This window comes from Phocoena sinus, chromosome 12, assembly GCF_008692025.1.
Source record: "Phocoena sinus isolate mPhoSin1 chromosome 12, mPhoSin1.pri, whole genome shotgun sequence".
Lineage (NCBI taxonomy): Eukaryota > Metazoa > Chordata > Mammalia > Artiodactyla > Phocoenidae > Phocoena > Phocoena sinus.
In genome coordinates, this window is record NC_045774.1 from 50,480,551 (window position 1) to 50,497,761 (window position 17,211).

The 17,211-nt window shown below is 36.0% G+C and overlaps 2 protein-coding genes across 11 annotated transcripts in view; one reads left to right on the forward strand and one right to left on the reverse strand.

The window, feature by feature from the left end:
- Positions 1–5,713, forward strand: part of SESN1 (sestrin 1) — a 106,067-nt gene extending 100,354 nt beyond the window's left edge. For 2 of the 4 annotated variants that reach the window (XM_032651113.1, XM_032651115.1), the window contains exons 7-10: positions 54–166; positions 2,307–2,497; positions 3,771–3,915; positions 4,537–5,713. In XM_032651113.1, coding sequence (XP_032507004.1) covers positions 54–166; positions 2,307–2,497; positions 3,771–3,915; positions 4,537–4,623 — 536 coding nt within the window. In that variant the 3' untranslated portion in view covers positions 4,624–5,713. The remainder of the gene's footprint in view (positions 1–53; positions 167–2,306; positions 2,498–3,770; positions 3,916–4,536) is intronic. The other 2 variants (XM_032651116.1, XM_032651114.1) reach the window with 1 other exon arrangement.
- ARMC2 (armadillo repeat containing 2) overlaps positions 2,505–17,211 on the reverse strand; it is a 174,428-nt gene continuing 159,721 nt past the window's right edge. For 5 of the 7 annotated variants that reach the window (XM_032651104.1, XM_032651108.1, XM_032651102.1 and 2 more), the window contains 2 exons: positions 6,313–7,756; positions 5,719–5,800 (listed from right to left, as the gene is read on the reverse strand). Coding sequence is in view for 1 of the 7 variants with exons in the window: in XM_032651108.1 (XP_032506999.1) it covers positions 7,680–7,756 (77 nt within the window). In the remaining 6 variants the exon portion in view is untranslated. Of the gene's footprint in view, positions 3,356–5,433; positions 5,533–5,718; positions 5,801–6,312; positions 7,757–17,211 lie in introns of those variants that run through there. The other 2 variants (XM_032651105.1, XM_032651107.1) reach the window with 2 other exon arrangements.

Genomic DNA, 17,211 nt, shown 5'->3' on the forward strand with positions numbered 1-17,211 from the left:
TAGCATCCTGTTTTTGAAAGGCTTTCAGTGGTTTTTTTAAAAAATTATTTCAGATGATGAAGAAGTTACACCAGCAAGAGATGTATCTCGTCACTTTGAGGATACTAGTTATGGCTATAAGGATTTCTCTAGACATGGAATGCACGTCCCAACATTTCGAGTCCAGGTAAAATGACAACTTGTTGTATGTACATGCTCAATTAGAAATACCTCAATCTGACTTAAAATAAGAAAGAGCCATCTGGATTTGAGAACAGAAAGCAATGCAGAGAAAAAAAATAACTCTTCTACGTACACGTAATTCCCTTAGGTATGTTTATTATATTGTTAAAGTTCATAAATCAGTTGCTCAGAATTCAAAACACATTCACCCATAAAGCAAAATTACAATAGTGGTTAGGTTCCCAGAGATGGTATGCAGAAACCCAGTTAAAGTTCCTGCTATAACTAAACAATAAATAATAGTTGTGTTTGAACCTGGCTTGCTTTTATAGCACTGTTTTACTGAGCCCCAGTGTTAAAATGAGGCGATTTCTGCCCTGATATGCACCAGACCTGAGTGACAAGCGAAATGTCCTCACAGCATCTCAGGCATTATGTGTGTGGGGGTGAAGGGAAAGAGGATGAGAAAGAGTGAAAGATTTGCTTAAATTAGGACTTATAGGGAAAGCAGATTTTTTGTTTTCTTTTTAATTTGGGTGAGTTCTTACAGACACCATAGAAAATAAACCATGATTACAATAACCTAATTCCCTTTAAAATATGAACTGAATGTCATTTGAAGCAATGAGAATTTTTAAACGTTTCAAATTTAAACCTTAAAGAGGATTCACATAAATAAATCTTATTCCAAAATTACTTAGCACCCATCTCTTAGAATAAATAAAGTTACTGGGGTAGGGAGCAGAATTATTGTTGGTAGACCCAGTTTGTTTAGCTCCATAATCATTAACTTTGAAATACACAGTAAAACTTCCCAGTACAATTCTGTATATACTGAGTCCATGGAAACTTAGGGACCTCATTGTCCTCCAGGATACCAGGGTCCTTCTGTTTTCGCTTTGGCAGGAGGCACTGTGCTAAGTGCTTGCAAGTATATCTCAGGAGTAACAATTGCTGTATCTTCTAGTTCCAGAATAAAAGTTGAGAATCATCAATTAGCAAACATTTATCTATTCTGTGCTGTAGTTTTGTAAGACCGCTTCCAATCCGTCAGTAGAAACATACTGTAGTTTAAATGTTTTTCTTAAACAGTCTGTTATATATTTAATTTAGATAGGTAAATATATAATTCAGATGAGTTGATGTTCCCAACTTTCCCAATTATTGTGCAGGGGCTATTATAACTCTTTTACCAGAATTATGAAAATATTTGAGAACTATGATTTTTTTTCTTTGCTCAAGCAACTAACATATTGTTTAAGGAGACAGAATTAGGCACAAGGAAGAATTATAGAATATTTTACTCAATAGTGAAGTTGTATCATGAAATATAAAAGATTACAATTGAAGGGATCATGTGGACTGGAAAATTTTATGGAGGGAGATTAGGATTTGAGAGATTTGAATGGTTTAAAAGCATGGGCATTGTAAGCAGAGGAGACTGTAGGCAATAACTGAGCATAGGTTGAGGGGAAGGGATCATAAACTGACTGGGCTGCTAAGACCTTCAAGCAAAGGATAAGTGGGAAGTTAGTTTAAAATTGATCAGATTTGTAGGTTTTGACCATAGTGATGGCATAATATCAAAGAGGTGTTTTAGGAAAATAAATATGGTAGTAACATTGAAGTGGGGGGTTATTAAGTTTTGCTTGAGATGGAAAGAAAGGAAGCAGGGAGACTTTAATTTGGGAAAACTAATTAGGAGACACAATAGGGCTGAGAATCAGAGGTGGGTAGGAGGAAAAAGACTGAATGATGGATACCTTGAATTAAAAATTTACAAAGTTTGAGGACCATTTGAATGCCTGCAGCAATAGAAAAGGAGAGTGGCCTCCCAAGATGGGTCATCTCTGGAGGCTGACAGGGGAAACAGTGAGAGAAACTGAATATGGGTGACCTGCGTGTAAGGGGAAGAGATTCCACTGGTGTTTAAACTCGCTGAGTTCAAAATGTAACTTTTGCATGTTGCAGTATAGAAATTGAAAACAACAAGCTGGAATGCAAGTGAAACTGAGAGCTAGTACTAGAAAGGCAGTGGATTTCAGCTGCCAGTAATTTCACTGCACCGAAGAGCGACAGACATAGAACTATAGTTGGCCACGTTTTAATTATTCATTCACATTTGTTCTGTTCTCTGTATTTAGGACTATTGTTGGGAAGACCATGGTTATTCTTTGGTAAATCGTCTTTATCCAGATGTAGGACAGTTGATCGATGAAAAATTTCACATTGCTTACAATCTTACTTATAATACAATGGCAATGCACAAAGATGTTGATACCTCAATGCTAAGACGGGCTATTTGGAACTATATTCACTGCATGTTTGGAATAAGGTTAGTCTGTTTTCTTATGTTTATGAAGAGGTATTTTCCTTTAGCCTAAATTATTCAGGTGCTTGGAACACATATGCACAGACCTACGTTAACATACTCAAAACCATCCCCTCCCCAATAGCTTATTTTTATGCATTTTGTGCTTCAAAAACTTGATTTTTTGCAGCTTGGTGTGTTTTCTCTTGCCTAGCTAAGCAGGAGGGAGAGTTAGGAATGCTGACAATCTTGTTAAATAACAGATGCCTCCAGGGAAGAGGAGAGCAAGCAAGCTGGCCCAAGAGCATAGAGGAAGAGGCAAAGTTTGTCTCTGAACATTTATGGTATCTTTTCCCTTTGTATCATCTTTTATCTCCTGACACACTCATACTTCTACCTTCATGGAACTTAGAACTCTTACAGTACCCTGCTAAAGAGTACCTACTCCCATGATATTTCATCAAAATACAAAACTTTCATATCCTGTTAGGTATTCAGCCACATTTATTATGCTTTATAGGAAACACAGCCATCATAAACCACCTTCTAACATACACAAACAACCATGCTGTGGTACTTTCTGATTATTTTAGCTGTAAAGTCACACTTTCTCTTGCTTCTTCACTTTTATCAGTAGCCAGGCTATGACTTTAGACTCCTGAATGGTTATACAGGACCCGCTTTCTTCCTTTTCTACTAAAAACCAATTAGGAGACTTCAGTTCTAGGCACTATCTGCCAGTGGGGCGGAGGAGACATTGGTGCCTATCGACCATCTTGGCTTAGCCTTTCCCAAGTGTAGACACTGTGAAGCCATCTAGAGATTGATTCTTTCCTCTCAGATACCTCTGCCCCCTTTTTTCTCATCTGACCCCAAGAACTCCTGGAAACATAAGAAAAAAAAGTTATTTACACAAATAGATTATAATTGATATATCATGTAATAGTATCAATAAGTATTATTGTCTGATTAATTTGTTAATTTCTTAATATCAGCAATACTCAAACTTTGTTTCCAGAATTTGTTCCTCAGTGTGGTTGCTTATTCATGATTGTAAATATACTGTGCTTGGGCACTGGCAATTTTTTTGTTCATCTAACTTCTGTTTCTTACCCCTTTATACTCATTCATCCACCCCCAATGAAACGTAAAAATTGTAAAGCTGTCATTTTGGGGGATAGCTACCTGCACAAAGAGGGGGAAAGAATACAGCATTTACTATTGATGTCTGTACTTCCATAAGAATAAAACAGACTATACATCAAAAATATAAAATTCTCACATTATCTTTCAACAGATATGATGACTATGACTATGGTGAAATTAACCAGCTATTGGATCGTAGCTTTAAAGTTTATATCAAAACTGTTGTTTGCACTCCTGAAAAGGTTACCAAAAGAATGTATGATAGCTTCTGGAGGCAGTTCAAGCACTCTGAGAAGGTAAGTACCTATTGTGTTTACTCTAACTTAGCAGTGATCCTTATTCTCCTTCACCTAATCTAATGGGTCTCAAACCCCTTCCATCACTTCTACCAACCCAGATAAGAACATTCCAGATCAGCTGTCTCACATACCCCTTGGAAGGGAGAACCTCATTATGGTTTAAAGTAAAAGAATAAAGACAGGGAGAACAGGTGTGCTGGCCTCTCCTCAGAGTGCTGGCATCACTGTAACTGCTTAAGAGAAAGAAGAGAGTGTTTGTGAATGATGATTTGGCAGGGAAGTTGTTATTCTAACAAACCTTCAAGAAGAGATGTGATCAAATATAAATACAAGCTCAAAACATCTATCCAAGCTCAAAACATCTATCCAAAAAAGATCAGACAGCTTTTGTTTTGAGAAACTGATGTTATTCAGTGGCACATAGAAAACATTTCTGGTGTTTATTAGATGCACTGAAACTGATTGTGAATGCTTATAACCCTATCTCTTTTTTTTTGCATCTTTATTGGAGTATATAATTGCTTTACAGTGTTGTGTTAGTTTCTGCTGTATAAGAAAGTGAATCAGTTATATGTATACATATATCCTATCTTAAATGATAATGTGTTTTATATTCAGGTTCACGTTAATCTGCTTCTTATAGAAGCTAGGATGCAAGCAGAACTCCTTTATGCTCTGAGAGCCATTACCCGCTATATGACCTGATGCCTTTCCTCCATTAAAGAAGATGAACGATCAGCAGATATAGTCCTACAAGGGGAAGGTACTAAGCCCCAGGACCAATGGTAGATAAAAGAATTCAGAAATCCATTGTGCCATGATTCCTTTAGTTTCTGCTATTTTACTGTGGAAATGCCACTGCTGGCACAAGCAGTGAGTGCTTGGCAGCTTCAAGTTTAGAGCCGTGAAGAAGGGCTGCTGTTCACAGTGTTTTGCTTTTTGACAGTACAAGATGCTGTATAACTGTTTTAATACAGCAAATAGTAACTCTCAAATTCCTGTTGCTTTTATGTTAAAAAATAACAAGAATTGGAGCATGCAAAGAATGGGACTTTGATAATGATGTAAGCTTTTATATTGATACATAAAGGATTTTAGATATTGGTGCTGCTATTCCTGCTGGTGGAATGAATAGAGTGGCTGTTCTATTAGTAATAAAGTGAACACTGCTACTATCTGAGCCTACATATATAATTTTTGTGGTTTCAAATTAAACTTGCATATGTGTTAATTTTTTTTGCACCTAAAATTACTCACAGCTCGGCAAAGACCATTATGATGGTAACAGCTCATTTCTTTCATACAGTTTTTTAATTCAGAGTTATTGGATGATACTAAATTATAGTGGCATTCTTAAAGATTTTCTTCAAAAAGCAATCTTAAATGAAAGTGTGTAAATTATAAGAAAAGCTGGCTACCTTTTGATATGCTGTTTCCCAAGATTCTCTGACACTGGAGGGCAGCTGTCTTGTACAGTATTTTTGTTTCCAGCACCAAAGTTATGGGAAATATTGCTGTAGACTGCTGCGCAGTCCCAGGTGCATTCTGCCCCTCTGCTCCTGCCCACCTCATGGTCCCCACTTCAGAGGTTGTACAGCTCCTTAAATAATAAAGCTGGAAAATATATTTAGTCAGGTTATCAAATTTGATTTTCAAAAATGCTAGCTTTGTTTGAAATGCAAACAGGCTTGAAAAAAATGTATTAAGTACTTTGTATTCTGGAGGCGTGAAATGCTTTTGAAGTCTGTCAGTATTATTGGTATTTTTCAATAAAGAATAATTTTTCTGCAATTTTTTTGCTGTCTCTTAAAAAGTCATGGCTTCACAATCAGTAGCTATGCTGTTTCTTTTGACTTTCATTAGCCATCACACTTAAATAATTCTGTAATCAGATGAGAGACTATTAAATGGCAAACTCTTGAAGTCACTTTGAAAGATATAAAGAAAAGTTTTATCTTGGAAATAACTGGTACAGCCCCATGCCTTGTCCATTTTGAACTGAGGTGGACTGAGATGTTTTAGAGGTCAAATAGAATTATTAAAAATTATTAGAAACAAAGGCTAATTAGGGAGCCACTATAGAACAAAAAATGACACTGTCAAACAATTAGAAATAGCTCTAAATTTAATCAAAGCTGTTGTAATAACTCTCTTACTCATCAAAACATTTATTGAGCTCCATCTAGTGCCTATAAATTTATAGTGTGGGATGGGAGGCACAGTTTTGAATGGAGGGGATGTACTTACCTTCATGGCTGTACACCCTATTGAGAAGATAAGACTATCACCTTAGATAAAAATTATCTTCAGTATATTTAAAGATATACATAAGCCCATTTCTAGTCAGCTTACAATAATATACAAGTGGTCTTACCCATTGAATTTGCATCATACCTCTGCCCTTTTCTGTCTGCTGCTGGGTTTTTTCATCATAGCAATACAGGTGAATCCAACAAGTAAAGTTGCACTGGATTTAGTTAAATTTTTACTCATTCTGCTTCTGCTCTTTGTTCTTTGCACTTGCTCTTGAAAATACAAAATTTCTAAAAGAGGTTCTAATCAGTAGTAGGATGATCACAAAACAAGATAAACTGAATTCATTATCTTCTTTCACTGAAGCTTATAAACTACTTACAAATCACGATTTGAAATTTTAATGAGTAAAAAAGTGTGCTTACATCTAAAGTAATAAAGGCATGCCTGTGATACAAAGTTGATGTTTCAGTACCTCCCATTTAACAGGTGTTTCTTATTACTCAATGTTTTCTCAAAACTAAACACACAGCATTTCTAATGTCACTATAATCTTTGAAACTAATAGTTTCCAAAATAACTGGGGATGGTAAAATAGAATACACTATGGAATACCAAAACTCTCCCCCACAAGAGGAATTTTTTTTCTTAAATAATCATGAATAGATTTCTGGTTGAGGTTTCCAAGATTCAATTTTTAAATCAGTTTTTTGGTAAAAATTGGGGAACTTTTTTATTAGGTGAAACTTAATTCAGTATCTCTTACTATAAGAATGAGATTAAATTCTAAACATTAATGTATTTACCACAATTACTAACTTCATATAAATAATGGTGATATTTTTAACTTAAAATTCATTTAAGAGTTAAGAGATTTTTAATTCTTCTAATGGTTTACCTATTTCAAATTACTTTGATAACAGACCATTGGTAGGTAAGTAAATAAATAAAACTTGTTGGATAAGCATGTTTTCCAAGCACATTTCACTCATTAAGATACTCAAATTTTGTCACATATTTGTGACTAGTGAATATCAAGGGAAAGCAAAAGGCAGGTAGATGGGGAGTGACATCACCAGTGAAGCTCCAGGTCCTTGTTCCCCATGAGACACTGAGCTAACAACAATATAAGGACCAAAATACCTTTGTGAGAACTCTAGAAACCCCTTGGGAAGCTATAGCTCAGGCAAACACAAAACCAGGAGAAGGCTGCACCAAAAGGTGTTAAGAAAATTTGGGGTATTTTGCTTGTCCTAGCCCTTCCCTTTGCCTGGCACAGCGTGATGCAATTGAGAGGAAACCCCCAATTCGTGGCTCCTCCCTCAGGACAGAAAGGAAGAAGGTGAACTTGTGTCCAGCATTCAGGCTTGTCTGGGGACTATTTGAGAGACTGAATTCTGTCTCACCTGACTTGGAGCACCAGTGGGAGTGGTAGCATGGTTTGGATGCTGGTTGTGGGCCACTGAAAACAGAAGTGAGCGTAGAGGTGCATTAGAGCAGCAGGGAGTCTACAGTTCTGTAGGCAGGTACAGGAGATCCGAGAGAGTACAGCCGGGAATAAAATAGAAAGTGGAACAGGAAGCTCCTGAGAAGAAACAGAGACAAGCCTCTTAGGGAAATTAAGACAGTTAAAAGCAGATATATGTCTTGGAATGAAAGCATACACACATGCCCAAAGAAGATACGTCCCTGGAAGTAGCTATTTTTCAAATGCCCAAATCTCAACAAAGTTCACAGGGTATATAAATAAACAGAAGAATGTGGCAAACTCTAAGAAACCTAGAGAAACCAACCCTAAAGCAATGCGGAAATCTGATGTACCTAACAAAGAATTTTAAACAGTTGTCATAAAGATGCTCAATGAACTAAAAAAGAATGAGGCTGACAAATCAGGAAAATGATGCATGAACAAAATGAGAATGTCACTAAAGAGACAGAATAAAGAAGAATCAAATTCTGGAGCTGAAGAATACAATAACTGAATTAAGGAAAAAGACCTAGAGTTCAACTGGAGATTTGATCAGAGAAGAATTAATCAGTGACCTTGAAGAGTTACTGATACTATCAATAACTTTAGAGTTACTATTAGTAACCTTGGAGGTTATTTGATATTACTAAGTCAGAGGGACAAAAAGAGAAATGAAGAAAAGTGAAGAGAGCCTAAGGGACTTAGGGGGACATCAGTAACAAAGTGGGGAGTGGGCAGAACTGTAAAGGAATGGAGTTTTGTATGCAAATCAAGTTCTTATCAGCTTAAAATATTCTTATAACTTTAACATTTTTAAATGTAATCCCCATGGTAACCACAAAGAAAATCTCTAGAATTTACACAAAAAGAAATGAGAAGGAAATCAAAGCATGTCACTACAAAAAAAAAAACAAGTCAGTGAAACACCAAGGAGGAAGAGGGGAAATGAGGTACAAAAAAGCTACAAAACTTGCAGAAAGCAATTAACAAAATGGCAGAAAGCAATTAACAAAATGGCAGTAGTAAGTCCTTCCCTGTCAGTAATTACATCAAATGTAAATGGATTGAATCCCCCAATCAAAAGACACAGATTGGCCAAATGGATAAAATAAAAAAGAGGATTCAACTATATGCTGTCTATAAGAAACTAACTTTAGATCTAATGACACATATAGACTGAGAGTGAAAGGCTGGAAAAAGATATTCCATGCAAATGGTAACCAAAAGAGAGCAGAGGTGGCTATATGAATATCAGACAAAAGGGTCAATTCACCAGGAAGCTATAACAATTATAAACATATAGGCACCCAATACCTAAATATATGAAGCAAATGTTAATAGAATTGAAGAGAGAAATAGATAGCAACACAATAATAGTGGGAGATTCAATACCCACTTCCAAAAATGAATAGAACCAACAGAAGATAATAAGGAAACAGAGGACTTGAACAACACTATAGATTATTGGATCTATCAGACATATACAGAACACTTAAACAGAAGAATATACATTCTTCTCAAGTGCACATGGAACATTCTCCAGGACTGACCACATATTAAGCCACAAAACAAGTCTTAACAAATTTTAAAAGACTGAAATCATACAAAGTATCTTTTCTGATCATAATGGAATGAAACTAGTAATCGATTGCAGAAAGAAAAACTGGAAAGCCCACAAGTATGGAGAAATTAAACAGCACATTCTTAAAAAGCCATTGCAAAGAAGAAATTACAAATGGAATTAGAAAATATCTCGAGATAAATTAAAAACAGAACACACCAAAATTTATGGATGCAGTGCTAAGAGGGAAGTTTAGAGCTATAAACTCTTACATTAAAAAAGCAAAAAGATCTCAAATCAACAACCTAACTTCACACGTCAAGGAACTAGACAAAGAACAAACCAAACCCAGAGCTAGCAGAAGGAAGGAAACATAGAGCAGAGATAAATAAAACAGACAACAGAAAACAATAGAAACAACAAAACAAAGAGTTGTTTGAAAAGATCAAAAAAATTGACAAACCTTTAACTAGATTAAGAATCAAATATATAAAATCAGAAATGAAAAATGGGACATTAACAACCAATGTAAAAAAAAAAAAGGATAGAGACTATTATGTATTGGGTGGGCCAAAAAGTGCCTTCGGTTTTTAAAGTAAAAATAAGACATTTTTCATTTTTACCAAAAACTTTATTGAATGATGCATTCACCCTTTTGTTCCACTTCCTTCTGCCATTTTTCAGGCACCTTCATAATTCTATCTTCCCAAAACTTTATCTTTTACAAATATATTTTTTAATTAATTAATTTTGGCTGAGTTGGGTCTTTGTTACTGTGTGTGACCTTTCTCTAGTTGTGGCAAGGAGGGGCTACTCTTCATTGCAGTGTGCAGGCTTCTCATTGTGGTGGCTTCTCTTGTTGCGGAGTGCAGGCTCTAGGCACGTGGGCTTCAGTAGTTGTGGCTCGCAGGCTCTAGAGCACAGGCTCAGTAGTTGTGGCACACGGGCTTAGTTGCTCCACAGCATGTGGGATCTTCCCGGACCAAGGCTCGAACCCGTGTCCCCTGCGTTGGCAGGTGGATTCTTAACCACTGTGCCACCAGGGAAGCCCAACTTTTATCTTTTTGAGCAAAGAACTGTTCCAGGTGCCTTCTACAGTCTAAAATTTCAAAAAATTGAAGAGAATTTTGTAAAGAATAAAATAAATGGAAATCCAAAGGTGCAATGTCTGATGAATACGGCAGACGAATCACAACTTCCCAGCCAAGCTGTAACCGTTTTCGCCTGGTCATCAAAGAAACATGCAGTCTTGCGCTATCCTGATGGAAGATTACGTGGTTCCTGTTGACTAATTCTGGACGCTTTTCGTCGAGTGACGCTTTCAGTTGGTTTAGTTGGGAGCAGTACTTGTTGGAATTAATCGTTTGGTTTTCTGGAAGGAGCTCATAATAGAGGACTCCCTTCCAATCCCACCATATACACAACATCACCTTTGGATGAAGACCAGCCTTTGGTGTGGTTGGTGGTGGTTCATTTCACTTGCCCCATGATCTCTTCAGTTACACATTGTTGTACAGTATCCACTTTTCATCGCCTGTCACAATTTGTTTTAAAAACAATGTTTTCATTACATTTCAGTAGAGAATCACATGCAGAAATATGGTCAAGAAGGTTTTTTTCACTTAACTCATGTGGAACCCAAACATCAAAGCAATTCACATAACCAAGCTGGTGCAAATGATTTTCAGTGCTTGATCTGGATATTTTGAGTATGTCGGCTATCTCCCACCAGGTATAACATTCATTGTTCTCAATTACTGTTTCAATTTGATCGCTGTCAACTTCAACTGGTCTACCCGACCATGGATCATCGTCCAGTGAGAAATCTCCAACACGAAACTTCGCAAACCACTTCTGACACATTCAATCAGTCGCAGCACCTCCTCTATAAACTGCACAAATCTTTCTGTGCGTTTCAGTTGTGTTTTTACCTTTCTTGAAATAATAAAGCATAATATGCCAAAAATGTTGTTTCTTCTTCCATCTTCAATATTAAAATGGCTATGCAAAAATTCACCAATTTTGATGTCTTTTTTTAAACGCATGCCGATATGACAGCTGTCACATACAATCTAACAAAATTGTTCCGAATAACGTTAAAAACAACTGCTACTAGAGCCATCTTATGGAAAAAAACGAATGAAACTTTTGGCCAACCCAATACACAAATTGGATAACTTAGAAACACACAACCTACCAAGACTGAGTCACGAAGAAACAGAAAATCTGAACAGACCTATAACTAGTATGGAGATTGAAATCAGTAATCAAAAACTCTCAACAAAGCCCAGGACCAAATGGTTTCACAGAAAAATTATACCAAACGTTTAAAGAAGAGTCAACACCAAACTCATCCAAAAAATTGAAGAAGAGGGAACACTTCCAAACTCATTCTATGAGGTCAGCATTACCCTGAAACCAAAGCCAGACAAAGCGGCTACAAGAAAACTACAGACCAATATCTCTGATGAATACTGTTGCAAAAATCCTTAATACTAGTAAAGAGAATTCAATGGCACATTTAAAAAATGAAGATAGATTCCTGAAATGCAAGGATGATTCAACATATAAAAATTGATCAGTGTAATTAATACACCATATGTTAACAGAATGAAAGGGGGAAAAACACATGATCATATCAATTGATGCAGAAAAATCATCTGGCATAATTCAATACCCTTTCATGATAAAAAATACTCAACAAACTAGGAGTAGAAGGAAACGATCTCAATGTAATAAAGGCCATATGTGAAAAGCCCACAGCTAACATCATACTCTGTGAAAGACAAAGCTTTTCCTCTAACATCAGGAACAAAACAAGGATGCCTACTTGCACCACTCACAGTACCAGAAGTCCTAGCCAGAGCAATTAGGCAAGAAAAAGACGTCCAAATTAGAAAGGAAATGTAAAATTATCTCTCTTTGCAAATGACATGATCTTATATAGAGAAAACCCTAAAGATTCCCCCCTCACACACACATACACACACAAAATAAAAAATTAAATTAAATTTTAAAAACCTGTTGGAGATAAATTATTCAGCAAAGTTGCAAGATACAAAATCAGTTGCATTTTTATACACTAACAATGAGCAATCTAATAAGGAAACTACGGCAACAATTCCATTTATAATAGCATCAAAAAGAATAAAATACTTAGAAATAAATTTAACCAAAGGAGTTTAAAGACTTGACACCGAAAACTACAAAACATTACTATAAAAAACTAAAGGAGACACAAATAAATGGAAAAGGACCATTCGATGAGGAAAGGATTGTCTTTTCAACAAATGGTTCTGGGAAAACTGGATATCCACATGCAAAAAAAATGAAGTTAGACCTTTACCTTACAACCATACACAAAAACTAACTAAAATGGATTAAAGACCTAAATGTAAAAATTAAAACTTTAAAACTCCTAGAAGAAAACGTAGGGGGCAAAGCTTCAGGACACTGGATTTGGCAATGATTTATTCGACATAAGACCAAAAGGCAACAGAAAAAATAGATAAATGGAACTACATCAAACTTACTTCTATGCATCAAAGGGCACAATCAACAGTAAAAAGGTAACCTACAGAATGGGAGAAAATATTTGTAAATCATGTATCTGACAAAGGCTTAATATCCAGAATATATAAATAACTCCTTTAACTCAACAACTACCACCAAAAAACAACAAAACAAACCAAAAAAACCCCACAAATAGCCTGATTAAAAAATGGGTATCTTACAGTTTTCAGAGTACAGGTCTTTTGCCTCCTTAGGTCGGTTTATTCCTAGGTATATTATTATTTTTGTTGCGATCATAAATGGGATCGTTTCCTTAACTTCTTTGTCTGATATTTCATTGTCAGTGTATGGAAAAGCAACAGATTTCTGTATATTAATTTTGTATCCTGCAAACTTACTGAATTTATTGATGAGGTCTAGTAGTTTTCTGGTGGCATCTAGGATTTTCTATGTATAGTATCATGTCATCTGCAAACAGTGATAATCATACTACTTCTTTTCCAATTTGGATTCCTTTTAATTCTTTTTCTTCTCTGATTGCTATGATGAGGACTTCCAAAACTATGGTGAATAAAAGTGGTGAGAGTGGGCATACTTTTCTTGTTCCTGATCTTAGAGGAAATGCTTTCAGATTTTTACTGTTGAGTATGATGTTAGCTGTGGGTTTGTCATATATGGCCTTTGTTACGTTGAAGTATGTTCCCTCTATGCCCACTTTCTGGAGAGTTTTTATTATAAATGGATGTTGAATTTTATCAAAAGCTTTTTCTGCATCTACTGAGATGATCATATGATTTTTATTCTTCAGTTTGTTAATGTGGTGTATCACACTGATTGATTTGCAGATATTGAAAAATCCTTGCATTCCTGGGATAAAACCCACTTGATCATGGTGTATGATCCTTTTAATGTATTGTTGGAGTCAGTTTGTTAGTATTTTGTTGAGGATTTTTGCATCTATGTTTGTCAGTGATATTGGCCTATAGTTTTATTTTTTGTGATATCTTTGTCTGGTTTTGGTATCAGGGTGATGCTGGACAAAAAGAGTGAGTTTGGAAGTGTTCTGTCCTCTGCAATTTTTTTGGATGAGTTTGGTATTAACTCTTCTCTAAATGTTTGGTAGAATTCACCTGTGAAGCCATCTGGTCCTCGACTTTTGTTTATTGGAAGTCTTAAAAGTACTGATTCAATGTCAGTACTGGTAATTGGTCTGTTCATATTTTCTATTTCTTCCTCGTTCAGTCTTGGGAGACTGTACCTTTCTAAGAATTTGTCCATTTCTTCTAGGTTGTCCATTTTATTGGTGTAGAGTTACTCATAGTAGTCTCTTATGGTCCTTCTGGTATTCTGTGGTATGGTATTTCTGTGGAGTCTGTTGTAACTTCTTTTTCATTTCTGATTTTATTGATTTGGGCCTTCTCTCATTTTATTCTTGGTGAGTCTGGCTAAAGGTTTATCAATTTTGTTTATCTTTGTTTAGCCAGCTTTTAGTTTCATTGATCTTTTTTGTGTGTGTGTGTGTCTCTATTTCATTTATTTCTGCTCTGATCTTAATGATTTCTTTCCTTCTACTAACTTTGGGTTTTGTTTGTTCTTTATCTAGTTGCTTTAGGTGTAAAGTTAGGTTGTTTGAGATTTTTCTTCTTTTTTTTTTTTTTTTTTTTTTTTTTGTGATACGTGGGCCTCTCACTGTTGTGGCCTCTCCCATTGCGGAGCACAGGCTCCAGACACGCAGGCTCAGTGGCCATGGCTCACGGGCCTAGCCGCTCCACGGCATGTGGGATCTTCCCAGATCAGGACACAAACCCATATCCCCTGCATCGGCAGGCGGACTCTTAACCACTGAGCCACCAGGGAAGCCCTCTTCTTTCTTGAGGTAAGCTTGTATTGCTATACACTTCCATCTTAGAACTGCTTTTGCTGCATCCCATAGGTTTTGGATCATCATGTTTTCATTGTCATTTGTCTCCAGGCATTTTTTAATTTCCTCTTTGACTTAGTGATCAATTGGTTGGTCAGTAGCATACTATTTAGCCTCCACATGTTTGAGTTTTTTACAGTTTTTCCCTTGTAGCTGATTTCTAATCTCATAGTGTTGTGGTCAGAAAAGATGCTTGATATAATTTCAATTTTCTTAAATTGACCAAGGCCTGCTTTGTGGCTGAGTATGTGATCTATCCTGGAGAATGTTCCATGTGCACTTGAAACTAATGTGTATTCTGCTGCTTTCAGACAGAATGCTCTATAAATTAATCAGTTAAGTCCATCTGGTAATAATGTGTCATATAAGGCTTGTGCTTACTGATTTTCTGTCTGGTTGATCTGTCCGTTGATATAAGTGGGGTGTTAAAGTCCCCACTATTGTTACTGTCAATTTCTCCTTTTATATCTGTTAACATATGCCTTGTATATTGAGGTGCCCCTATGTTGGGTGCATATATATTTACAATTGTTATATCTTCTTCTTAGATTGATCCCTTCATCATTATGTAGTGTCCTTCTTTGTCTCTTGTAACAGTCTTTATTTATTTATTTATTTTTATTATTTTTTTTTTTGCGGTACGCAGGCCTCTCACTGTTGTGGAGCATAGGCTCCCGGACGTGCAGGCTCAACGGTCATGGCTCCCGGGCCCAGCCGCTCTGCGGCATGTGGGATCTTCCCAGAATGGGGCACGAACCCATGTCCCCTGCATCGGCAGGCGGACTCTCAACCACTGCGCCACCAGGGAAGCCCACAGTCTTTATTTTAAAGTCTGTTTTGTCTGATATAAGTATTGCTACTCTAGCTTTCTTTTCATTTCCATTTGCATGGAATACCTTTTTCCATCTCTTCACTTTCAGCCTGTATGTGTCTCTAGATCTGAAGTGGCTCTCTTGTAGACAGCATATATATGGTTCTTGTTTTTGTATCCATTCAGCCAGTCTGTGTCTTTTGGTTGGAGCATTCAGTCCATTTACATTTAAGGTAATTATCATTATGAATGTTTTTACTGCCATTTTGTTAATTGTTTTGGATTTGTTTTTGTGGGCCTTTCTTCTTTCCTTCTTCGTTTGTCCTCTTCTCTTGTTATGTGATGACTATCTTTAGTGTTATGCTTTGATTCCTTTTTCTTTTTTGTGTGTATAGATTTTTGATTTGTGGTTACCATGAGGTTTTGGTATTAGTCTGTATATATACATGATTGTCTTAGTTGCTGATCTTAGTTTCAAATGCATTTTAAATACTTGCATTTGTACTCTCCTCCCCTCATGATTACTGGTTTTGATATAGTTTACATCTAATTGTTTTGCATATCTCTTAACTGCTTATGGTGATGATTTTACTACTTTTGTCTTTTAATTTCCCTACTTGTTTGTTTGGATGATTTTACTACTTTTGTAGATTTTACTACTTTTACTACTTTTGTCTTTTAATTTTACTACTTTTGTCTTTTAATGATTTTACTACTTTTGTCTTTTAATTTCCCTACTAGTTTGTGTTTGGATGATTTCCTATCTTTACTGTATGTTTGCCTTTACCAGTGAGCTTTTCCATTTCTTAATTTTCTTGTTTCTAGATGTGGTCTTTTCTTTTCTGCCTAAAGAAGTTCCTTTAGCATTTGTTGTAAAGCTGGTTTGGAGGTGTTGAATTCTTTTAGCTTTTGCTTGTCTGTAAAGCTTTTGATTTCTCTGTCAGAGTACAAGACCATAAACTATAAGTCCATGTACTCCATAAACTATAAGATGCTGATTAAAGAAACTGAAGATGACACAAACAGATGGAAAGATATACCATGTTCTTGGGTTGAAAGAATCAATATTGTTAAAATGACCATGCAATCCAAGGCAATCTATAGATTCAGTGCAATCCCTGTCAAATCACCAATGCCATTTTTCACAGAACTAGAACAAAATTTTTTAAAATTTGTATGTGAACACAAAAGACCCCAAGAGCTGAAGCCATCTTGAGAAAGAAAAATGGAGCTGGAGGAATCACACTCCCTGACTTCAGACTATACTACAAAGCTGTATTAATCAAAACAGTATGGTACAGGCACAAAAACAGGCATACAGATCAATGGAACAGATCAATGGAAAGCCCAGAAATAAACCCCCACATCTACAGTCAATTAACGTATGACAAAGGAGGCAAGAATATTCAATGGAGAAGAGACGGTCTCTTCAACAAGTGGTGCTGGGAATACTGGACAGATACATGTAAAAGAATGAAATTAGAACATTCTCTAACACCATATACAAAAATAAACTCAAAATGGATTAAAGAACTACTGTCAGACCTAAATGTAAGACTGGACACTATAAAACTTCTAGAGGAAAACTTAGGCAGAACGCTCTTTACCATAAATCACAGCAATAGTTTTTTGGATCCCTCTTCTAGAGTAATGGAAATAAAAACCAAAATAAATAAACAGGACCTAATTAAACTTAAAAGCATTTGCACAGCAAAGGAAATCATAAACAAAACAAAAAGACAACCTACAGAATGGGAGAAACTATT